The 25,251-nt window shown below is 37.6% G+C and overlaps 2 protein-coding genes across 2 annotated transcripts; both read right to left on the bottom strand.

Moving 5' to 3' along the window:
- Positions 1-5,438: 5,438 nt before the first annotated feature.
- Positions 5,439-13,158, bottom strand: lcn15 (lipocalin 15). Its single transcript, XM_017684755.2, has 6 exons — positions 12,855-13,158; positions 10,379-10,521; positions 10,090-10,166; positions 7,258-7,368; positions 6,412-6,513; positions 5,439-6,018 (listed from the first exon to the last, which is right to left on the bottom strand). Exons 1-6 carry the CDS (start codon positions 12,945-12,947, stop codon positions 5,951-5,953), a joined length of 594 nt encoding a protein of 197 aa, XP_017540244.1. The 5' UTR covers positions 12,948-13,158; the 3' UTR covers positions 5,439-5,950.
- A 2,226-nt stretch (positions 13,159-15,384) lies between these two features.
- On the bottom strand, positions 15,385-24,974 carry slc2a8 (solute carrier family 2 member 8). Its single transcript, XM_017684753.2, has 10 exons — positions 24,685-24,974; positions 23,624-23,786; positions 23,146-23,352; positions 22,555-22,654; positions 20,696-20,907; positions 19,994-20,143; positions 19,687-19,795; positions 19,373-19,549; positions 17,949-18,094; positions 15,385-17,454 (listed from the first exon to the last, which is right to left on the bottom strand). The coding sequence occupies exons 1-10, from the start codon at positions 24,774-24,776 to the stop codon at positions 17,314-17,316; spliced, it is 1,497 nt and encodes a 498-aa protein (XP_017540242.1). The 5' UTR covers positions 24,777-24,974; the 3' UTR covers positions 15,385-17,313.
- Between the last annotated feature and the right edge of the window lie 277 nt (positions 24,975-25,251).

Genomic DNA, 25,251 nt, shown 5'->3' with positions numbered 1-25,251 from the left:
TTACTTATATTCAAAAGATTTCTACTTATTTGACCAGGGGTGCACAAACATTTGCACCAGACATTTTTTATGTCAGTACAATTATTGGTATGTGGACGTAATAGACATAATGTGATTCACACTATGATTCATTTATGTACCAAGTTTGTTACAGATGTTTCTATTCTAAAATGAATGAAGAAAAATGTCATTAAACAAAAAGGAGTCATGAGATAATAATTATGACTGGAGACAATGGAGATATTAGTTATGACTGATGATAATGGAGATAATTATTATGTCTGGAGATAATGGAGATAATATTGATGAGTGGAGATGATGGAGATAATAGTTATGACTGGAGATAATAGAGATAATATTTATGGCTGGAGATAATGGAGATAATATTCATGACTGGAGATAACGGAGTTATCAGTTATGATTGGAGATAACGGAGTTATCAGTTATGATTGGAGATAATGCAGATAAAAGCTATTCTCAGCATCAAGACAGAGAAGGCACTTAGTCTTGGATGAGGAATGAGTTCCTGTATTTAGTGTAGTTGCAGATAAAAATAAGTGTTAGTATCTTGGCAAATCTGAGCACAGTGCATAACTATTAAGATTCCTGTTAAACAGGAGATGCATGAGGTTGCTCAGATCTTTTGCTCAGTAGAAATATCTGAGCAACAGGAGAGACTTAAGTCTCCTCTGTTTTTCCATCTGGTCTCATTGTTGTCCAGGAGAAACTAGAGATATTGAAGAGATGTTTTTTTTCTTTCCTATGGGACTGAAAGACTGTTGTGAGATTTCATTGCTGTCCAAAGATAAAAAAGTATTTCCAAAATGGCAGCTTTACAGGAGAGGGCAAAACAGTTTTTATGTTTAATGTATGTTAATGTAAAGAGATTTTAATCTAAGTGATTGTGAAGCATTTCTGCTGATCATTTCATCATCAAATATTAACACAATGAAAAGGGCAGCTGCTGTGTTCAAACAATGCAGAAAAAAAAACTGACAAAATGGAGATACATATTTTTCTTAGGGCAGCAGCGATTTGGTCACATGACAGGATTCCTTGACATGACAGTAAACACAGCAAAATTACATCTTGTCCATGCACATTTGAAAGGTTCTTTAGAGGACGAAAAGTGGTTCTTCCATAAAAAACATTAAGAGTACACACTTTAAAAAGATTGTTCTTCAAGGGATCTTTAGTAAAGAGAATGGTTCTCAGAAAGGGTTCTTGAAATCTTTAAAAGATTGACAAAGCACTTCTTGTAAGTCGCTCTGGATAAGAGCGTCTGCTAAATGCTGTAAATGTAAATGTAAATGTAAAAGGATCTTCATTTACAAAAGTGGTTTTACTGTGGCATTACTCAAAGAACCATTTATGCCATTTTTTAAAGTCTTTTTTTTTTTAACTAAGAGCTGTATTTCTAGATTTAAATGTTTTAAAAACATTCCATTTTTTTTAAAGACCAGTAAGGTCTCAGCATATGTGGATCTTCTTCAAGCATGTTGGAAAAGCACATCAGATGGATCCCTCTGGAGCTGCTTGAGAGAATATTCAAGAGTATGTAAAACTGCATCAGCACAAAAGGGACACAACTTTAAAATGAAAAAGTAGTTTAGCATTTTTGATTCAATCATGTCCTTTACTGAAAGAAAGACTTAAAAACATGCTTGAAGGGGAATTCTACCTTTTTTCAACATTACTGCATAAATAAATTAAGATGTAAACAAAGTCATTCAGAGTGGTTTGACGAGAAATTCTCTATTTTAGAGACATTGTCAGAACTGATACAGTGGTGGTGATAGGAACCAGAAGAGTTTAATGCCTCTAAAATCTCCCTCATAGAGAGCTATTACATAAAATGATTGTGAATGTGCTACTTGATGCCTGAGGCATTGTTTTACAATACATTTGAGCAAAAGATTTTGGCTTAAAATATAATTTTAACAAAAAAGGATTAATGGTGGAGAGGTTCATACAGGGCATTATAAGGCAAAATAAAAAGCAGCCTTTTCAGATTTGCCACTATTTTACTGATATCAATATCATATATAAAAACTGGTGGTCCTGGGTACTACATTAAACACGTACATTTAATGTACGTATGTGTTGTAGACGTTGTGAGTCCTGGTTCCCATCACCATCACTGTAAAGAAAAACCGTATGTCTGTATGTTTCTCTACAAATGAACTATTTCACATTAAACCACTCTGACTTTGTTTTCATCTTAAACACTCAAGTATGCAGAAATTTTGAAACACTGTGGACTTCCCTTTTAACTGTAGCATACGTAGGTATAACGAGGATTCATGACTTTTTTTTTTTAAGTTTTGATATGGCAGGTACAATGTGTCATTGCATAGCTGGTACTCTAATACTCCAAAATATGGGAAACTAAATAGAAAATAAATAAGAACACATTTTGATAGGCCCTGATAAGTCTTCTCAGTGCTATTTCACATGGTATGCTTTTAAAGATTGTGTACAGAGGTCAGGTTCCACATGACCCCCAGGCCTAAAGTCTAGGCCATGCTGTTGTATAGGGAAAATAGATTATGATCTTCATGTATGGGACTGCATGCACATGGGCTGAAATGTCAGTGGTGTAAGCAGAACCCACCCTCCTCATGTGCGCGCTTTCCTGTTCCCCTCCCATTCCCAGCCTCTCTGTTTGGCACGGATATCCCCAGGAAAAGGCAACACGGATTGTGATGTCAGCAGCTGTGGTGCAGTGGCCCTCCTCGGTGGGAATTTAAAGGAATAGGACGTGCAGCTGAGGCTCTGACTAGTCCGCTCCAGAGTGTATTTGTGTAGAGATAACACTGTGGATATCGTGTGAAAGCTGTTGAGTAACAGGCCTCTTGCTCAAGAGGGCTACCTGAAAGCTACTTTTACAGAATGATACTTCTAGAGGTGTGTTCAGCAAAGCTGTCTTTAGGCTCTGCGTTCCCACGCCACTTCACATGACTCACATGTAAGCAGATGTCTTTAAAGATAGGGTTTCGTGTCAATTTAGCATCTGCTGAGACAGTGTTTGTATACAGCAACTTTCTCAGACCTGTTTTTTTTTGTCCCCCACCCCTCCAAACACAAATGCATCCACTTTACTGTGGATCCCCTTGAAACTGTCTTAAATTAAAGTCTTCCACTTTGTCTTGTTTGTATATGCATGGTGTACATAATTAAGTATTTTTATTCTGTGTTCCCTGTTCTTCTGTACACAAATAGTACATCCATTTACATGTACAGAGGGAGGAACTGAAGTGAGGGCCTACATAAAGGACCAAGTAGCTGTTAAGCTCTTAATTATCTTGCTCTTACCATCAGTGTACACATACAGTACTGGAAGGACAGAGACCACCCTTTAATTTATTTCATTTCCAATCAAAACGGCCATGAAGTAGATTGAGTCTTTGTTCCTTTTCCTCATTAATCATGAACATATACAGAACTACTCTCAATAATTCATTTTTAGTATTGTGTTCACCCTTTTCCTTTATTATAGGGTCTATTCTGTGTGAGAGTTGCTTTCAGTTTTTTTCCAGTTACATTTGCAGTGATATTATTCCACATCCAAAGTTCAGTCTTAGAAGTTGGTTGATTTCCCTGCTTCTTATTATCAAAGTAATCCTCAATAAAATTTAGAGTGATGAGTCCATAAAACTCAGTCCTCACTCCACATTTCAGGTGTTCAGTTTCAGTGTTCTAACCTTTTTCTCAGTAAGGGCTTCTAGAAAGCTACACATCCTTTCAGACTTGTAGTGTTGTCTTCTCACAGTGGAAGGATGAAGGACAGAAACATGTGGATTTTTTTCAGGTCTGAAGCAAAAGTGGAGCTTGATTTTCTCTGTCTCAAAGATGAAAGTACTGTGTATCTGACTGGGACAGTTTTGGTGGTCTACCAGGTCTTTCTGTATCTTTTCTGTATCAACTCCAGTTTTTTCATATTTTTTCTTTTGATGTTCTCTTTCTTCACACTGTTAGAAATAAAGGTGCTGTGTAGGTACATTTTACACTCATCAAGGTACAAAGAATGTAAATATACCCTCAAGGGTGCAACAGTGGTTTTAAGGTCCAATTGTGTCCCTTAAATATCATTTTCCAAGGTGCAAAAGTACATATTTGTACCTTTTCCTAACCTAATGTTTTAAAACAGAATCAAAACAATAGAAAACCTGAAGACAAGATGGGGTGTGTGTAGTCAAAACAACTTAGAAAATGTAATTTCAGTGGATTATGGTACAGTTATGTTCCCTCACTATAGGTACACAGATACCACAGGGGTACTGCCCCAATGACAGTTTCATAACTTATTTCTGAGAGTGCATGCAAGTGGATTAAGCACTTAAATGAGCATTGAACTATAAGCTGCACTTATTTTATTGTACTGCACTCTGTATTGTTGTTTATTGTATTGTATCTTATTGTTATTGTATTGCATTGAATGGCACAGAGTTCTGCGTTCAACTCTGTTTCTTTTTCTCTTGGTGTCTGCAGTGACATTTGTTTCTAGCAGTATCTGAGCTCAGGACTGTCTTTTTCTCTAAGTTACTGGTAACTAGCAAAGATACTTTCTCTAGATTGACAAAGCACTTCTTGTAAGTCGCTCTGGATAAGAGCGTCTGCTAAATGCTGTAAATGTAAATGTGGATTATTTTATCTCGAAAAAAATCAGAAAATCAGTGGTGGATGGTAATTTAGTAAATGTAATCAGTTACTGTACTTAAGTAGTTTTTTTCGTGTATCTACTTTTTTGGGCAACTTTTTACTTTCACTCCACTACATTTCAAAGTCAAATATTTTACTTTTTACTCCACTACATTATATGAAATTTGTTGTTCCCTTTGGCTTGTGTGTATAAAACATAACATCAAAATGAAAGAAGTGCTAAACAAGAACACCAATCAGGGCACAGTGCACTTTATTTTGACCTGTTGGACATACAGGTTCAATGTCAGCGCAGCAGCATAAAATTTTCTAAGAATCTATTCAACATAAATGATGGAACTAACCTAACTGTGTAAATAGACCACAATATAGAAATATGTACACATATGCAGATGTGACTGGCATGTTTCTTTTTTTCTGAATTTATACAAACACTCATTTTTTAGTAAATTTGTTGTTGCTACTTTATGTTTATGGACAGAGACCTACAGATGCAATATAGTAAAGGAAAATTTCTGAACCTGTATTTAAAGCAACTTTTTATTAAACTTAAATTAGTAACTAAGCTGCAAATAAATCTTACCCTGAAACTTTGCTTGTTTACAAAAAGTTATTTCAGAGCCTCTCTGTTCTACCTGATGGAAGATGTTTGCCTTCAACTTGTACTTAATGGCCCTTTTGACTGGAGATGAAATATATTAAGGGTGGTCTCTGACTTTTGCACAGTATTTTATATATGCAAATGAGGATTTTGAGTGATTCATCACTTCTCGAAGTTTAGGTTAAAATTTAGGTTTCACTTTATTTCAGAATGACGAGTGCGTCTGACTTTTACAGACTTAAATTAACTGCACATACACATATTAACCCTGACACACGTGATTCACACAGCTAAATTCCACACACCTCTAGTGATGATTGATGTGATCAAGACTGTCCAGAAGAGCTGAGCTTGTTTGACAGAGTGAAATGAGTGTCATAAGAGTTTAACAGCAGTGCCCTCTGCTGGCAAGAATGAAGCATGATGTATAACCTTTACTATTAAAGCCAGAACAGTAATCAAATTAGAGCAAAACAGTAGATCCAGGAAAGTTAACAGAAAATGGCATTTTACAATGACTTCAGTATGAAGTCTCTTTACTGTACATGCTGAGAAACATTAGACGTCATAGGGGGTAAACGATAATAAAACAATAGATAATGTAAGTATGAACTTCTCGCAAACATCTGCATCACATCTGGACATGAAGAAACAAGACTAATCCAAGTCTTGAACCATACTGTGACGCTACACTGGCTCTTCTGTTAAGTTGGAAGGAGGTCTGGAAGTAGGAGGTTCTGGAATAGGACATGGATCTTGGGGGGGAAAAAACAGAAGGAATAATTTCTCTCAATTATAAAAAGAGTAACACATGATTAAGGTGTACTATGACAACTAGAATGTCCTTCAAATGTGTATAGACATTTCAAAACAGTTTAGGTCAATGTTCAAATGGTCATTTTATCCTGATAGAGGGTCAGCTACTGATATCCAGATCCAAAAATTAATCATTGCAGTAGAAATGCTGAACTGATCTCAGTTCAATTTCTAAGGGCAACCATTTCCATCCTGACTTTACTATTCTGAGTTTGGACTGCGCTGTATTTGCTCTGTAAACAGAACAAGGACTGTGATCCCTCACAGCACACTTATCTCAGTCTAATGTCTTATTTACTCTGCATTGCTTTTTTACACTGCATCAGACTTACCCAGAATAACTGGTGTTACGATGGACTCCGGAGAAAAGCCTAAAGACAAAGCATATGATCTAAATTTTTCTACCACCTCCGGCCCGAGAGTTGGGGTTCGACCTAAAGCAGATGTACAGGAGGATTAGGTGGAGTCAGGTTTATTTATGAAGCACACTTAAAAATGACAAGTTGCTGAAAGTGTTACACAATAGATTTAAATGAATTAAGGTGTAATTAAAGCTGAAATTAAATCCAAAATCACAGAAGCCACTAAAAGACAGTACAGGACATTTTTATATGAACTACATTACATATTGTCGATGTTTTGTTCATTTGGTTATTTGAGATTTAATCAACACTTGGACATTCCACTGTAACACGTTCAAGACATGTTTTTGGTATGTTCGTTTTAGGTTAGGTTTTCCAGCATTTATTGCACTTGGATCATTTTGCTAGGCTCACTGATTGGAGATGGGGGTACTAGGAACTGACCCTGGGGGTGTGAGAGGGGTGGAGAGAGAAATGTGAGCTCATTTAGAAAATTAGTTGTTAGAGAGAGAAAAGCTTTGCTTATGTACAGCAGATATCTATGGCTGACAACAGCTGGAAATGCATCAGGACTTGTGCAAAACACACACACACACACACACACACGTACAATTTGCTACAGTTACACAGAACCAGTCAGCAAGTCAGTGACTCAGTAAAAGAAAAACTTAGTAAAACTGCAACTCAAGTAGGCTGGCTTGCTGGCCAGTCCAGCAAAAACTTGGGCAGACTCAAAATGATTGATTACTGTGTGTGCAGCAGTGGGCCACATGGTTTAGATATAGTTGGATATATGCAGGTGCTTCTTGTACTCACCATAGAGAGCTACTTGAGTGTACTCTTTGTCCATCTTCCTGTATTTTAGGACCATAGCATAATCAGTGTAGTTGGCCTCCACCACTGTGATGTCTTTCATCATCTTGTGTCCTTACAGTGGAGAAAACAGCAGGATGAGTGATTGCGCTCATCATCATCATCATCATCATCATCATCATCATCATCATGTGCTGAGAAGTACCTGCCTGCACTCTGTGTGAAGCCTTATAAACTGCAACTGGCAATGGTTTATGGTCTAGGCCCACAGGATGCACATTTTTAAATTAGTTGAGGCTTTGGGCTTCTGAGTGGCACAACTGTCTAGACTGCAAATAAATGATATTGTGGCATTTCTCATTTTTAGATTGTTGTAAGAATATTATGAGATCATGTTATTTCTATTCCTTTTTACTTAAGTAATTTTATTAAGTGAAATTATCTCTTTATTATGCTTATTTTCAGAAGTAGGCATGAAGTAAACAAAATTATCTGCCAATACAGTAATTTGGTACAGAGTAATGCAGAAGTAAAGTAATGACTGAGATTCCTTTTTCCAGGAAATAGTAGCAATCAGAAAAAACTCGTACAGTAATTCGTACTGGATTCCTTTTTGCTGGAGGTTTTTTATGGCAACAGTAATGCTACATTTATGTGTGGTCTGAGGAGCCTGTGCAGCACCAGAGATGTTATAAAGGAGGAGGAAACATGTCACTACTTCAAATATGAATGGGAAAGCTCATAATGCTTAACATGGTGTTTGTTTACAGAGAAAGCCCTGCCCTTTAATAAAAACAGGAAATCAGCTTTCTGGTTACGCCATGAGCGGCAAAGCCCCCCTCGCTGTTGACATCTGCACAAGCACAATAGCCAGAACAACCTGAAAAAGCATTTAGCCAAATGCTACAAAATATTCATGAAGTTTTTGACAAATATCTGAGTGTTTAGGTCTCTCCATTCAAAGAAATAGGAGGCTGGTCTTATGTATACAATATGGACGAAAGTATTAGGACACATCGCTTAATCATTGGATTCAGGCGTTTCATTCAGTCCCATTGCCACAGGTGTATAAAACAGAGCACCCAGCCATGCAGACTGCCTTTACAAACATTTATGAAAGAATGGGTCGGTCTAAAGAGCTCACTGAATTCATCAATTCTCTGTGACTCAGTAACTGAATTCCAAACCTGCTCTGGCATTATCAGCTCAAAAACTATGCACCTGGAGCTTCATGGCATGGATTTCCATGGCAGAGCAGCTGCACACAAACCTTACATCACCAAGCACAATGCCAAGCATTGGATGAAGTGATGTAAAGCATGCCACTGTACTCTGGAGCAGTGAAAACGTATAACAGAATACCAATCATAGAGCAGTGACGAATCATGCTCCTCTATCTGGCAGTCTGATGGACGAGTCTGGGTTTGGCGAATGCCAGGAGAACATAACCTGACTGCATTGTGCCGAGTGTAAAGTTTGGTGAAGGAGGAATACTATGGGGTTGTTTTTCATGGATTGACCTAGAACCCTTAGTTCCAATGAAGAGAAATTTGACAATTTCCAACCTGCTTCCAACTTTGTGGGAAAAGTTTGGGGATGGGTCTTTCCTTTTCTAGCATGACTATGCCTCAGTGCACAAAGCAAGGTTCATAAAGGCAAGGTTGGATGAGTTTAGTGAGGAAGAACATGACTAACTCACACAGAGCCCTGACCTTGACCCCATCGAACACCTTTGGGATGAACTTGAACCAAAATTGTGAGCCAGGCCCTCTCATCCAACATCAGTATCTGACCTCACAAATGCTCTTCTGGACGATTGGGCAAAACTTCCCACAGACATGCTCCAAAATTTTGTAGAGAGCTTCCCGGAAGAGGGGAAGCTGTTATAGCTGCAAAGGCAGACCAACTCCATATCAATGCGTATGGATTTAGAATGGTATGTAATAAAGGCTGCTGTGGGTGTAAAGTGTAGGTGTCCCAATACTTCTGTCCATATAGTGTATAACTGCCCAGCAGCATTGCCTAGATGTCCACTGAGTGACATTTCGCATAAGGACTTTGGCAGTGCTCTGTTGTGACCAAAAAGAAAAAGCTAGCTTTGGGCTAGCTACCATAGCTTGTATAGCGACAAATGTTTTGCTTTCCTTCTTCTTTTTGTATTTCTTTACTGCATTTAGAGGACTTCATTTAACTTTCCCTCTCAACACTGAAGAACTTCCTCTCTAAAATGTGGATTATTGCTAGATCGCTTATTCTTACCAGACTGTCTTTATGCAGTGGTATCATCATGTAACAACATAGAATGGTCCATTATTACCAGGGACTGGGGCAACACAAAGTAATGAAGATAACTGGTACAATTGCATATAATGCAATAACAGTTGTTTTCCAAATGTATTTATATCATGGAATAGGCTACTTAAAACCAACAAATACAGTATATCTAATTTGTATTTGCATGGATTTTTCTTTGCATTTGTATTTTCATGGGGTCTTTAGGTGGTTGCCTGCCATTGCCTGTTGCAAAGACCACCCCAAACACATCAAGGCTATGAAATAAAGAATCACAATTATCTCATATTTTTCATTACTAAAAATAATTGCTTTGACTTCTTTAAGCAATGTGTTCACTGCTTGGAAGCAAATCTGAAAATTTCAAGCAAACTACCTGAAAATCATTCTGTTCCACATATAAGATGACTGTCAGAATAGGATTTCAGTCCTACCAGCAGTCTTCAATACGAAGGGTTTTCCACAGTCTTACTGAAGTGGTATTTCTCTTGTGTGTGCAGTTTTCTGCTGCTTACATGCCATATAAAAGCAGGGGAGACTTACGTCGGCTGAAATATGTGAACAGTCCAGGAACATCTGTCTTCTCATATATATAAAAATTGCTCAAGCAGATCTTTGGCCTGAGTGTAAAAGTAAAGAAGACTGATCAAACAGAAAAAAGCTTGATTCAGATAAAATACAAACAATTCTGAAAACATGGATGTGTTGATAAGATGTTATATATGCTAAAGTGTGAAAAATGACAGTTATCATGGTAGTTGGTAGCATGTAAATGCATTGTGCTAACTCTACATATAAGATCAACTCTTTTCCAAAGCAGTAAAGACTGTACTCAGTCATAGTCCACATGGAGAGGTTGGCACTGCCGTTTTCATTAGCAACCACGAAACCCTTGGAGATCAGCGCTCTGTCTTTGTATTTAATAAATGATGGAGATTCGTAAGCCATGCCAACACGGTACCAGGAGCCTGAAAACTAAGAAGAAGAGTGACTGGCATTAGATTGTTTATTTCCAGTGACACAGAAAGTAACTAGTTACATTTGCTTCTCAAAGCAACAGAGTCTCCTTACTCTTCATAACGGGGTTATTTCATCTTAGTACCCTCATACAACTATTCACACAATAACTTAAAACACTGACTGACCAAGACATGTTTAGTTTTTGAATTGTTAGTGTTTGTTTCTTTAGTTTTGCACTAGAGTTACAAGGCTAATATAACAGAAGTCAAAGTCACAGAAAGAGATCCCATTCCTAGCCACCTCATGCGCTGCACATGTTTGCACTTCCACACTCTCAACATAAAAAACAAGAGTTCTATATACAGTCATATCAAATGTTTAGGTACCTGTGGTTAAGTCACATTTTGTTGATTTGTGAATATAAGTACATCCTTTTGTAATACACACATAATGTGGCCTATTTTATGCTGTATTTTTCTAATATGCTAAACTCAGCATATCAGCAAGCAAACAGAAATTGTGTACTAAAAGTTGTAGAAAATGTCATATTTAAGCATGTTCTCTGTATAGGATGTGTTAAGTTTCACATTTTCACTTAGAAAATCAACACCACGTGTAATTTCTTCAGGGAAATTCATATGTTTGCATATGACCGTAGTACCGAAAAAGGATTCTTTGACTTGTAACAACAGTGGAACCCTTTTTGGTACTGTACTACATACGATACTCTAATGTCAGCAAAATTGTGAAAAGCATTTACCAGTTGTCAGTCGTCTAGTTCCAATGTATACACTGTTAGAAATGAAGGTACTGTGCAGTTACATGTTACAAGGTACATTTTTATTGTTTGTACCCGCACACCTTCATTTCTAACAGTGTAGAAGTTGGAACTAAACCACTGATGTACTTTTTTTTAACCTAATGTTTTGAAGCAGAACAATAGAATAAAAAAGCCTGGAGAAGAGACAAGATGTGTGGAGACAGTAAAACGTAAAAAATATAATCTCAATGTATTTTGGTATAATTATGTCCCTTGAGATGTAGCCTTGAGGATACCAAAGGGGTACTGCCCCAGTGACAGTATAATACCTTTATTTCTGACAGTTTACATAAGTATAAGTGTTGTCCTTAGCTGGATACATGGATGCGTCTAAGGGGGAATTCCACCAATTTCAGTGATTTATATGTAAACAGAGTCATTTAGAGTGGTTTGATGTAAAATGCTGTGTTCTAGAGAATCTTACAAAGTTGTTCACAGTAGAGGTGACAGCAACCAAATGTCCAAAGAGTTTAATGCTGCTAAAAGCTACATCACACAAAAGTATTACATGAAGCTTTAGACGTTGTTTTTTTGAAAGCTTTGAGAAGATTTTGGCCTGACACATAATTGTTTAATAAATTCATGGTGGAGATGTGCATGCATGGTGAGGCAAAATAGTACTGAAAAACTTTTTTTCCTTTTTTTTTTCCATTTACCCTTAGAATTCTCACAATTATATATAAAATAAATCAGACTACATGTACTGGTTAACTGGTCATTTGGATAGCAAATAAAAAGGCCTTGCAGTGCAAATTATTTGTAGACATCAGGACCTAAAGTTCCGCTCACCAGAAACCAAAAGAATCAAAAGAAATCTGATCTGGTAAGTTACTTAACAATATACCATTTCACATCAAACCACTCTGCATGAAGTTGTTTACATCTGAACAACTGAATTTTGCAGACATTTAGAAAAATAAGTGGAACTTAAAAGACACAATGTGTTGTTTTTTTCCCGACAGCACTATTTTTTTAACATTGTTTAGCTGCTGACATGACAAAAATGCCTCTTGTCCTTTACAAATTTCATGATAAATGAACCAAAAGAAATGCCCTGGAATCACTTTGAAAAACATCGGGTTACACTGACTTACATTAAAAGTAAAGCACGTTTTTTCCTTCTTCTGTAACATAATTTTAGAGATTGGAGGTTGTAGTACATAGCACTGTTGGTAATAAACTATGGTAAAACTTTATTTTGATGGCTGACTGTAGACACTTTCCTGTATTATTTCTAACGTTCACTCATCTTCAATTGAGTTTTGCCACTTAATTTAACAATTAAATTAGCTAAAGGACACCATCAGAAAATGCATTCTTTACATCTATTTTATTTTATTCAGTGTACTTAATAAAACATGAACTACTAATATTTTGTTCTGTACAATCACAGCATGTTGCAATCCTACATGACCTTAGAACTGTTTGCTTAATTTGACAAAAACCTTGCTAACCCAGATTTTACTCCATTACCTACTCAGATTAACATACTCACACTAGACTATTCTTAGTGGCATATTTCACTCACCTGCTCCACATCAAAACCCTGCTGTGGCTGAACATCAGTGTAGTGGAGACAGTGTGTCCACAACACGACGCTGAACAAAACTGCCAGAATCATTTTGGACTGCAATCCAGAAGCTGTGTGTAAAAGCAAAGCTCACACAGTGCAGTGGTGATCTGGCCAGAGTGTGTAGGCTGTTCCAGGAACACAGGGGCTTTATGTGAATAACTCTGAGCAGACCAGGCCCCCAAACAGGATTCATACATGATTCCACCACTATAAAAGTGAAACTCGAGTAACAGCACATTCCACACAATAAAAATGTGTCTAGGCAAGTAGTGCTACTGATACAGATCTGAGCCAAATCCTGCCAGGAATACACTTCAGATAAGACTAGTGATTTTACTGAAATGACAGCATTTCCTATGTGACATCATCACATTACTACTGTTTTGGTAATGATCCTGAACAGATGGACCTGGTTCATCTAAACAGCTAATTACCCTGTTTAGAAGCTGTTTTTAGAACTGGAAAATCAGTTAACTGCTGGACTGCATCCACTGCAATTACTGGGGCCTATAGTGTGAAGCACCTCCAAGTCTGAGTCTGCAGATAAAGGGAAAGGACTTGCCCCAGGTGGAGGAGTTTAAGTGTCTCAGGTTGTGATGGGAAGAGGGATCGTGAGATTGGCCTGGGACAGGCGGCAGAAGTAATGTGTTCACACTACCAGACTGTAATGGTGAAGAAGGAGATGAGCCATAAGGCAAAGCTCTCCGTTTACTGGTCGGTCTGCATCCTGACCCTCACCTATGGTCATGAGCTATGGGTAATGACTGAAAGAATGAGATCATTAATACATGTGGCGAAAATGAGCCTTCTTTGCAGGGTGGTGGACTACACTCTTACTTGATGGGGTGAGGAACTTGGTCATCCTGGAGGAGCTCTGAGTAGAGCCACTACTCTTCCGCATTGAGAGAAGCCAGCTGAGGTGGTTGGGGCATCTGATGCCCCCTGGGCGCCTCCTGGTGGGGGTGTACCAGGCACAACCTACCAGGACAAGACCCCGGGGTCGTCCTAGGACCTGCTGGAGGGATGATATCTCCAAGTTGGCCTAGGAGCAGCTTGGAGTCCCCGGGAATAAGCTAGAGGAAGTTGCGGGGGACAGGGTCGTCTGGGATTCTCTGCTCTTCCAACTGCTACCGCGACCCTATCTGGCCCTAAGTGGTTGATGATGATGATATAGTGTGAAGCAGTGTAATATCTTGGGGCCCCTTGCAATTTTACAACTCGTGGATACCCATCATAGCTGCTCACAGCTTCTGATTAAAATTGGAAAAAAGCAAAAGGGGCTATATGGTCGGTTTGCTGCTCTAAAGCCTGAAGTAAACACCCTCTAGGCTTGAAATAATCATTTATTTGTTAGAAAATGTTCTTCTGCACATTGTAGGCAATTAAACATTTCCATCACTGAGGTCTCCAAATCCCCAAACCTTCCAGAATGCACTCTTAAAGCTGAATCTTGCATGGAGGGCCATTATTTATTGATTTATTTATTTTGACTTGGGGCCCATCTGAATCTGATTATACCCCTTTTCTACTTGCGGACACATTAATTTAGAATTTAGATAGATAGGTTATTTAATTCCACTTAGAGTCTCTTAGGTTTCCTAGCCTTTAAACAACACTTCTCGTACAAATCTGACTAAGCTTGGAGAGATATTCTCTGTAAAATTCAAGCAGCAACTTGTTTTCCTCAAACCAGCTATAACAGGAAAAAATACAGAAACGAATTACAAGAAGTGAAAGCAGGCTGCAAAAAGATAGCAGTAAATCATGTTAGAGCAGAGAAATATAGCATGACTGTTGGAAACATCAGCACAAGAAAGTTTCAAGGAATTACGCAAACTATTTCCAATCAGTGGAACGATGTTGGAGGGCAACAGTGTTTGCACAACTGGAAGCAAATGTGCAATGAACAAGAAATCAGCAGTCAGTGAGTAAAATGCAGTAAAATGAGTAAAATAAAAACAGAAAGCAGTCATTTCCAAACCCACCGACCTGCATTTAAATGAAAGCAATACAAAGACAAGATATTTAATATGTTTTAACATATTTTAAGCCCATTTTAAACCCAGTATAGTACTATGAGTACTACATTCTGAGAAACTTACAAAAAGCACAATAATCTTTGGTAAGGAGACATTTTTTTCTGTCTTCTCATGTACTAGGTACCATCATAATTCCATCATAATTAGGCATTTGTTTCATCAGAATTTGGAGGCTTATATGGAAAGGAGCATGGTTAGTCACTTCCCACCCCAAGTCTAAAAAAAAAAAAAAAAAACACATTGAAAGGAACAATTACAGCAGCTGTAAAATGTATGTATGGAGTCTATGAAAAGGTTTGAGTAATCACTACTGAATTAATAACACTGTTAGGTTCATTTGGTTTTGTTCCTTGTAGTGGCATTTTTTTTAAAGGTAAATAAAGGGGAAGGGGTCAAAGTACGTGTTGGGATAGTCTTTCTCTCAGTCATACACAGACAAATTTCTGAAAACTCATGATAAAAATACAGTTTATTCAAGAATCAAGACAAATGCACAATGCAAAGATAAATTACAAAAAAGGAAAAAAAAGAAAAAAGAATGAAGAAAAAAAAAACTATTAAAAATTCTAACCACAAGAGTGATTTGTTCCGTCTTCAGTGTGCAATAAGGTGTTTTTGGCATTTGGCTGAGTGAATATTGTGAGTATAGCTTATTAGGTCACCTTAACGTAAAAGAAGCCCCTTCATTTCATTCATCATATGACACTGAAAATTAATGGCAGTGTAATGTTATAAACGTTGTATTGAACTGTGATTTGTTAAACATCCCTGAAAAAGGACTCAAATGGTAAACTTCATGGTATATAGTCCCATATTAAACTAGTGATATCATTCCATATTATATATATATATACACATTTTCATTTTATTCTCCAATATTTTTGTTAAACAGTGCTTAACTGCTTGTCAGTTCTCAACCGTCATACAACCTCCATTCCTAAATAATATAAACATTGTAGCACTGGAGGTGGAGCTACACAGAATACTTTGTGGCTTTTGCTTCTGTTAATTCATGTTAATAAGGCACTACATAACAATGCCACTAATTTTTTCAATGTGTTCTCCTTGTCTGATCCTTTAAACCAGCCATAGTAGTTAAGACTGCAACACAGCTGCTCATATGCTGTTGCTATAACTCCATGACTAAAGCACTCTTGCTTAAATACAGCTTCTAAATGCCAAGGTAAATGAATGGCTCTCTTGATAAAACCAACGATATTTCCAGTTACTGCAGTGCTGTGGATGTTTTTACTGAAGTGAGCTGAGTCTGAAACATTATCTACAAGCTAAACAGAAAGCTAATGCCAGCAATATCTGTAATATCAGTAGCACTGGAGAATGCCTACAGCGGACTATGCTGGACTGTACTTATAGGAAAACTGGATAAATCAACAAGCAGCAAATGAACAAAAGCAACAGCAAAGTGGAAGTACCCCTCAACAGTGTTCATTGTAACAAGAATCCACAAAATGTATAAACAAGAAGGAGAGGGCTATAATCATGGAGGAGTTGGAACCATTCACTGTACAAATCTATACTTATCAGTGGCTGCATGTTTCAACCAATGAGGGTATAATGGTATTTAAATTCATTGGTTGAAACATGCAGCCACTGTTGCTCTCAGTGTATGTCGATAATGAAAACTGGAAATTGTGTTCACCATAGTTTTTGTGTTCAGCTTCATGTGGATACTCTGTTCACATGATGAAAATGTTATTTTCTGTACTTCAATAATATTCTGACGAAGCTTTGTTTATGCAAATCTGTAACAAACTTCACTGCTTTTTAAATGAAAAATTCTGAGCATTCGAGAAAATGAATTGTTATTAATTGCCTATTTTAATTGTTTGCCAACCCTAGATGCATGTTATTCTCATGCTACAGATCAAGGTTGTATATATTGCACGTTTTTATCATTCTTATTGTGATAATGTTTTGTGTTCAAATTCACTAGTTCAGTATGCAGTTCTGTTATATCAACAAGGGGTCACTTACTTTGGGCTACCCAGTGGCACAACTGTCTATGGTTTCCGGTTACTACTGAGAGATTGAATCCCAGCTGAACGCACTGAAAATACAGCCAGTATTTATCAATGCATAACTAGCAATATTTGTTTCAGCATTGTAAAAACTATGAGTTGTCAACATAGGCTGATATTATTGGCCAACCAATGTATCTGCTGGGCTCCATTAATTTCTAAATATTACTTAATGTATGAACATTTTGAAAGAACTTCACTGTAAATAGCTTACTGTATCTTTGTTTAAAGACCAGTTACTAACTTCAGACATCATAAGACATCAGTGTTAACTCATATAACATCCGTTTACATTTGACTTTGGGATTGGCTGTGAGATGAAAGGTTAGCTTTAGCTTAGTGGGTTCTTTTAAAATGGGCCTGAATCTCCTCCAGTGTTTTTCCTTTAGTTTCTGGCACAAAGAAGATTGTGAAGATGACATTGAGGGCACAAAAGATGGAGAACATCCAGAAGGTTCCCGCACTGGTTATGAGATCCTGTGGGATTACAGTTAAACTATTACCATCTCCAAAACTTTGTCATATCAACAGGCACACATATCTAGTTGTGTTCATCCAAATGCACAGTGTCCCAAAAGTTAAGACTGTCCAATAGCAAAAGAGCTGAAGGACTTTCCTATTGGACAGTCCTCATCTTTGGGCATAAGTTATCTGGCTAACTAAGAAATCCTTTGTGGAATACTAACAGTGGACATATATTAAACTTGATCTGTGACATTGCCACATGTAATGAAACTGATGACTATTTCATTACATGTGATTGTTGAGTTGTTAAGTCAAACATGGGACTCTACTTTCTGTTCCCATTACCTTAATGTTCTTGCAATTAAGCACAGACAACTGATGTATAAAAAGTGTTGATATCAATATCATTAATAAATACACAAATAAAAGGCATTAAATAATTTGGGACCACTGGTTATAATGCAAACTAGTAGTTTTGTAACAGTTGCAAGGGAAGAACTTCTTACTATGAGGTTGTGGAAGGACTTGGTGATGATGAAGGCACAGGTCCAGTTGGTGAGGACACAGACAGCACTACCTAAACCTCGCACTCTAGTAGGAAAGATCTCGGACATCACCAGCCATGGCGTAGGGCCCCAACCAAGTGCAAAGCCTGAGAAACACAGGTAAAAAATGTAAATTCTTTCAGGAGATAATGGACAGTAACATGTTCATTAACATAGAGCAAAAGAGCTTGACTAAATGTCTGCAGCAATAGTGCACAAGTGACAAACTTAATTCTATTGCAAGCCTAATCATATATACCTGACTCTCAGATTCAGATGCTCCTGAAAGCTTAAATAAAGCAGGTGCATGATTGCTCCCATATAATACATTTGAAGAAGAGAATGTCGCTGCAAAGAAATTAGAACATATTTTGGAAAATCTCTGCTTAAACTAGTGGTCAATACACATTGTGTGGTTGGCAAACGTCTGTAATGTATGTGCAAAAGTCAGAAACCACCATTCAGTTATTAAATTTCCACTTAAAACTGTCATTTTTTTGTCAAGTACAATTTATTCATTTTATAGCATTAGGAAAAACTGAATATGATATATATTTAAAAGCAAATTACAAAGAAGCCTCAAACACTAAATTTAAATATCACATTTTCAGGAATTTAATAGCAGATGTTCAGTATTTAGTCTGTCCACCTTTGCCTTTACCTCCATTTATTTCAGGAGAATTCAAATGACAAATTTCAGTTTTCCCAAGAAATCTGCAGGGATATTTTTCCATACCTCTCAAGTTCAGTCTTAGAAGTTGGTTGCATTTTCTGGTTCTCACAATTTAAGTTATCCCAAAAACATTCACTGATGTGCAGGTGTGGACTCCTGGTGGCCAGTTCATTGTTCTGTTCAGCTTTTTGTTTGATTTTACTTCTTCTTTTGTTTCCTTTTCTCAATAACAGTTTCTTAACAGCTGCACATTATTTTAGACCGACAGTGTTGACTTGCTTTCTCACAGTTAAAGAATTGATAGAAACTCTTGTGGATCTGAGACAAGAAAAGAGCTCGCAAACATGAGATTTTTAAGTACTATTTACCTGGTGCTGACAGTTTTGCTGGCCAACCAGGTGTTGCACATTTCCCTCATTATCTTTATCTTGTTTTGTCATTAATTTTTCTTTTTACTTTCCTCTTACTTTTTACTTTCCTCTAAGTGAAAAATGAATAGCTTGTACCTAATGGCTGTTTTGACTGGAAATTAAATAAATGAAATGTGTTCTCTCTAAAATGAACTGCTAGATAAACAGCAAACATACCAAAACCCAATCCAATAATAAAAAAAATAAACTAATTGAAACATCTTGAACACAAAAACAGACTCCCAAAACAAGTAAGTTATTAAGTGAGGTACCTTTTCACTACTCAGCAGAATTACACAAACCTGCTATAAAAATGCCCATGCTAGCAAGGGCAAGCCAAGCCAGATCAGGGTGTGGCGCTTCGCTGACTGTGCCCTCGGCTCCCATGAATGTGCTCACCAGTGAGGAGTTACCTTGCTTCATTGTGAACAGCTTAAAGTAAATGCCTAACACTGCTTCACTCACACACATGGCGACACCTGTAGGGCAAACAAATAGACAATACAATGACTGAAGATCTGTGAATATGGTAAATACTATGTTTCTGGCTTTTGTTAGGCAGTGTAAATGTATTACAGGACTTATCACAGGGGAACAATACAAGGGCAATGCTTACCTGATAAGATGAGGAGTACCTTCCTTCCAGCTCGATCCATTATTATAGCTGCAACTGCTGTGAACACCACTTGAGTGGCAGCGACAACGACTGTGGCGATATTGCCATTCTGAGACACAACAAACATTTTAATATCACAAATGTTTTGCAGACACAGTTTTTCCTGCACCCTATATGAGACAAATGCCAGCAGTTGTTTGGTTTGTTCAGATATGTATTAAACCTGGTAAGTGGTATATAACAGATAGAAATTTGACCAATATAGACTAAGATAAATATAATACTATATTTAAAAGAAATGTCCTACCTTGAAATGTGCTTGCTCAAATATATTCTCTGCATAAAACATGATGGCATTGATGCCAGTGAACTGCTGTAACAGCATCATCATGATGCCAACTCCTAAAGGCTTATAGACTCCAGGGTCTTTTAGATCAGCCAAACTGAAGTTTGCTTCCTGTAATCAAATTGCATTCGTCACACTTTTCTTAAATACAGAGCAGAAACATGTGCATGCACAACAATACAGCAACATTTTTATACGATTTGCAGACACATTAATTTCACTTTACACAATATATGTCTCAGAATAGGAACCACTTTACCTTTTTAAATAGCTTAGTTTTTTTCCTCCAAACTGTAGTTTAGTACATAGTGAAAACCTTTTTACACACAGGTGAAAGGTTTGAGTGCCAATGAATGCTGATATCACAAGAGGATAAAATGTGAAATTTTCTAAGTGTAAAAAAGTTATTTCATTGCACAATTTCTATATTTATTTGCTGAATTTAGCATACTGGAAAAAAATTACATAAAACATGAAGGCGTACCATAACTTTTGATTACACAAATTTTAGACTGTGCAAATAAATATTAAATGTGTATGAAAATACACAGAATGTATATTTGACCTGTAATTTGACAAGGGGAGCCCATGCTTTTATAAATGTCTTTAACTGTACAAACTTTCGACAAGCAGTGTTCATCATGCAGGTTCATTAAAGCCTACCTCATCCCGAGATGCCTCCTCTAACTTGGCACACTCCCACTCTGCTGGAGCACTGGGTCCTCTGAGGAAGCGCAGTGCCTCCTCGGCCTCCCTCCTCTTCCCCCGTGACAGAAGGTAGCGGGGGGTTTCCGGCATAAAGCACATGAACACCAGCATCAGGGTTGGGGGAATAGAGCAGGTGATGGCCAGCCATCGCCAGTCCAGGAACAGACCTGACAGAGCAACACAGTTAGTTTAGAGCCTATTAGAAACATTCTTCAACTGGATCAAAACAATTCATTTAACTGTATTCCAAATATCAACTTTGAAGGAATAATGTAACAAATGCACAGTATGCTGGCTGTTCTTTGAGGTACTTTTCATTTAGCTGAAACTGAAAACTGTACTGTACTCAGACTGGCACGGAGTACATGGATTCCTGTCTTCCTGAAGCATGTTGCTGGATGACAAGACGTATTGAAAAGCATATCTTACAAGAGCTACTGCATTCCAGAGCTAGCTCAGTCTATTTTATTAGTGTCATGTGGACAGCCTTAAAAAATTAGTTCCTTTATCTTTAAATAGGACAGTCTTTGGCAAAATCTGCGGTATGAGATGCACAGCCTGTCAAACTACAACTCGATTACCACAGAAAAAGAATAACAGTTTGAACAGATAAATGAAAAATGAGCAGTACCATGCAAACGTTATAAAACACCCTTTATTTGATTAATTTTCAGCAGAAATGTATTTTTTTTTAGAATAGAACTATTAATTATATTATTTAACAGAAAATAACAGTAGATTCAACAACTAAATATAATATGAAATGTTTCCGTATTTAGTGCATCCATTCTTTGCCTTCATTATAGTTTCCATTCTTTTTAAAAGATTTTCTTTCAGTTTTTCAAACAAATCTGCAGGGATATTTTTCCACACCTCCAAATTTCAGACTTAGTCATTACCTTAAGCACTAGACTGTTTAGAGTGATACAAAACTGTTCCGAGGTTTGCAGGTCAGTCTTATAAAAGATATTTTTATAACACTTTAAAGGAGATTGGTGGAGGGGATTTTGTCTGATCCATCACAAGTGGTTTTGTGAATACAACATTTTGCTAGTCAGAGCAGGGGTCCACAACTCTGGTCCTAGGGGGCCAGAGTCCAGGACAGTTTGGTAGTTGCCCCTACTCAAACACACCCACTGGCAGTTAAGTATAATCAGGTGGGTGTGTGCTGTGAGTTGTGCACCCCAGTTTTAGAGTAGTGAAGTTAAGACTTAATAGGTTTACAAACTTATTGATTCCTCAGTTTTGATACTTGTGGTCGTTATGTTGCCACCGTGATGCGAGACAAAGTGCAACATATGGTAAAAAATAATTGCCATTGTTAGGAGTCCCATTTTCTCTACATCTCGTAATAATATTTTAAACTCCAGTTTTGGAAAATGGAAAAATGAATGATCTTATATTTAATTCTCAAAATATCCTTATTATTGAAAAATAATTTGAATCAAAGCAATACAATTAAAGAAACAAAGAGACATCACTGACTTCTGCACTGTATTGTAGGTCAAGAATTTTTGACATATTCAACAATTAGACCACATCCTACTCCAGCAATGTTACCAAACTGGACTGTGATAGTTTGGACTATTAGCATCCATGCTGAATGCTGTTGTAGTGTCTTTGTGACACATACAGAACTAAGCCAAATTAATTTTCTTAGTTGTTTTATTGATTTGATTACTTGTCTGTTCCATTAAGGTCATTAGGATGTCTGTCACAAATCAGAAGACATACAGTTCACTGACATCACTCTAAGAACAATTCCTTTTGTAAACAGTGTATATGAATGAAGTAGTGTACAAAAAAAATGCTACCAGCTATGTAGGCTCCCATGATTCCTGTCACTACCATGAGCTGCACACAGGACCCCATTGTTCCTCTTACACGTTCATGAGCCATTTCTGAGATGTAGAGCTAGAGCAACAAAAAATAAGCAAATACGGAGTATTAAACATTAAAGGCATACTTTGAGGATTAATTATCACGGCCATTTGCACAACTCTTTTAGCTGCCATGCAGTATTAAGAACATGAATGCAAGGTCACAAGTACAGCATTTAGATTTCAGAGATTTTATAAGGCTATAATCCAATAGTCCACAATGGCATCCTCATGAAAAAATATGCAGTGCAGCCTTTGAGATAGTGTTGTTACTATTCAGTACTTCAAAATCAAAACACTGGTCAATACATTCATACGTCCAATACATTTAAAAGCTTAAATTTAACTGCTTTTATTGTTTGATTTTCAGAATATCACTTCGCAGAATTCTAGTTTTGTACTAGGAGTAGCCTCAAGCAGTAGGATAAGTCAATGAATCTCACGATATAATGCCTTTTAGCCATGCTTAAATATTAAAATAAAACTGATCCAAGTGTGAAATAGTTATAACATGGGCTCACTTACAGGCACAACAAGAGATGTCACTCCACTGGCCAGACCAGTAAGCACTCTGCCTGTGTATAGCATCCAGTGATTCTGAGCAGCAATGATGATGGTGAACCCAAAGATGAAGGGCAAAGCACAGAACATTAGGCTCAGCTTCCGCCCAATCTTTTCCACAATCCATCCTCCCAGCAGACCTCCAACACCTGCTCCAATTGTCACCACAGACTGCAAAAGACATATTATGCTGGACAGTGAAAGTGTTCATTTGAAGTGGCGCAGAAGCAGCCACAGTTTCCCAGATCCCACTTTAACACTTGACCTCAGCACAGGTTTAAAAGACCTTCCTCAAAAAGTTGGAAGTTTGCAAGTTCTTTAGTGGGTAGTCTAGTTAACAGAGCTTAAATTAGATTAATGCCTTATCAAAGCTTGAAAACTTTGTGACTATTCAACTTACAATGTGTACCTTCACTTCATAGAATCAGTGGAAAGTTCTTACCCCAAACCAAGAAGCCTCTTCAGCGCTGAGCCTCAGTCTTTGATCAGTGCTTCTTTGTAATTCTGGTATGGCAGGGGAACTGTAGCCAAGTACGAAACCAAAACTGAGAGGACCCAGAACGGCTGCAAAGGTGGCCAGGTACAACTTCCCATTCTTTACTTTGCTGAAGATCAAAAAGCCTCAAATAAGCCTCAGCTTGTCATGAGATGTAGACCTAGTCAGTTAAATCTACTCTAAGACAAAGGCTGCTGGCTACCATTGTAAATACCTAAGTAGTTTGCCACCACCATTAGCAGTGCTTTCATTACTATAGCACAGGGGCACTCAAACCTGGTCCTGGAGATCTACAATCTCAAAAAAGGTACTCAACTTTCACAGGGGTGGTACCTTAAGGGTATGTCTTCAGTACCTTTAGTTAAGGAATATAATTTCACCACAAACTACTGCAATTCATTTTTTTTTAAGTTGTACTGACTCCACACCCTCTGTCTTTACTCCAGACCTTTTATCTTGTTCTATATTGAAACATGTTAGGAAAATATACAAACCTTTACCTTTCTCCTGGGAAAAATATTTTGAAGGTACACAATTTGACCTTAAAACCCTTTGAGGGTTCGTTTAAATTGTTTGTACCTTGATAGACAAAAATGTAAGTTACCTGCGCAATATCTTCTTTTCCGACAGTGTACCACCCTGGACAGTTTCGATCCAACAAACCTGGCTTTAATGTTAAGATGCCCCTAAAGCCTTAGGGTTTAGATTAGGCATGGCGCTAAACTCTGCAGTCCGGGAGATCTCCAGGAGAAGGCCTCGACACCCCTGGTATAGCATGTGCAGTGTGTTACTAACTGTGTAAGAGTTATGCGCTTTTAGACATCGATAAGCAGTCACAGACTGATAAACCTATACCAACACGAATGCTTTGCAACCTGAAGATTCTCAGTGAACTCAGTGGAAGGTTTTGATTCAGTGAATGAATGAATGAATGAATGACCAGTCCAGGAAACTCTTGTTGAAAATGTAAAGACCGTTTCAAATCACCTGAAAGCTGTATGACTTACTCCAAATAGGCGTCCTGCTCTGACCTGTCCGCCTCTGGTCTTTGCCCATGACTCTCTGCCAGCAGTGGCCTCGACTCCTCTTCATGATTCATTGCAGGCTTCTTTCAAATCTTTCAAAGCGGTCAACCAAACAGGATAAGCAACGACAAGCCCTCTTATTTTCTTAGACTACTTCTAAAGTCGAATGCATAACGTTTTAGCCACAATGTTCAAGCCCGTTTGCCCGAACATGCCGTGTGCAACTGCCGAAAGCAGAAATCCAGACCGCACAAAACAGCTCGTATTGTTGTCAGCTGATGTACACACTGCTAACAATAAAGTCATGTCCGCCATAGCTTTCAAAATAAAAGCCACTTTACCGCTCACGTAAACTTACTGCTTTCTAAACTGCCGTTTATCGTTTACAAATACATCTAAATTAAACATATATGTGTATATATACGAATATATTTATTCTTTATACTTTTAAAACCTCAAATTCAAGTGGGAGACATCGTATCTGGCGTGGTAAACGCTTTCCTTTGCAGTTCCCGGATTGGCGTTTCCATGGTTACTGTGCGGCGCGTT

This window comes from Pygocentrus nattereri, chromosome 20 (assembly GCF_015220715.1).
Source record: "Pygocentrus nattereri isolate fPygNat1 chromosome 20, fPygNat1.pri, whole genome shotgun sequence".
Taxonomy (NCBI): Eukaryota; Metazoa; Chordata; class Actinopteri; order Characiformes; family Serrasalmidae; genus Pygocentrus; species Pygocentrus nattereri.
Note: the sequence above shows the minus strand (reverse complement) of the source record. Positions and strands in the feature narration are given on the sequence as shown.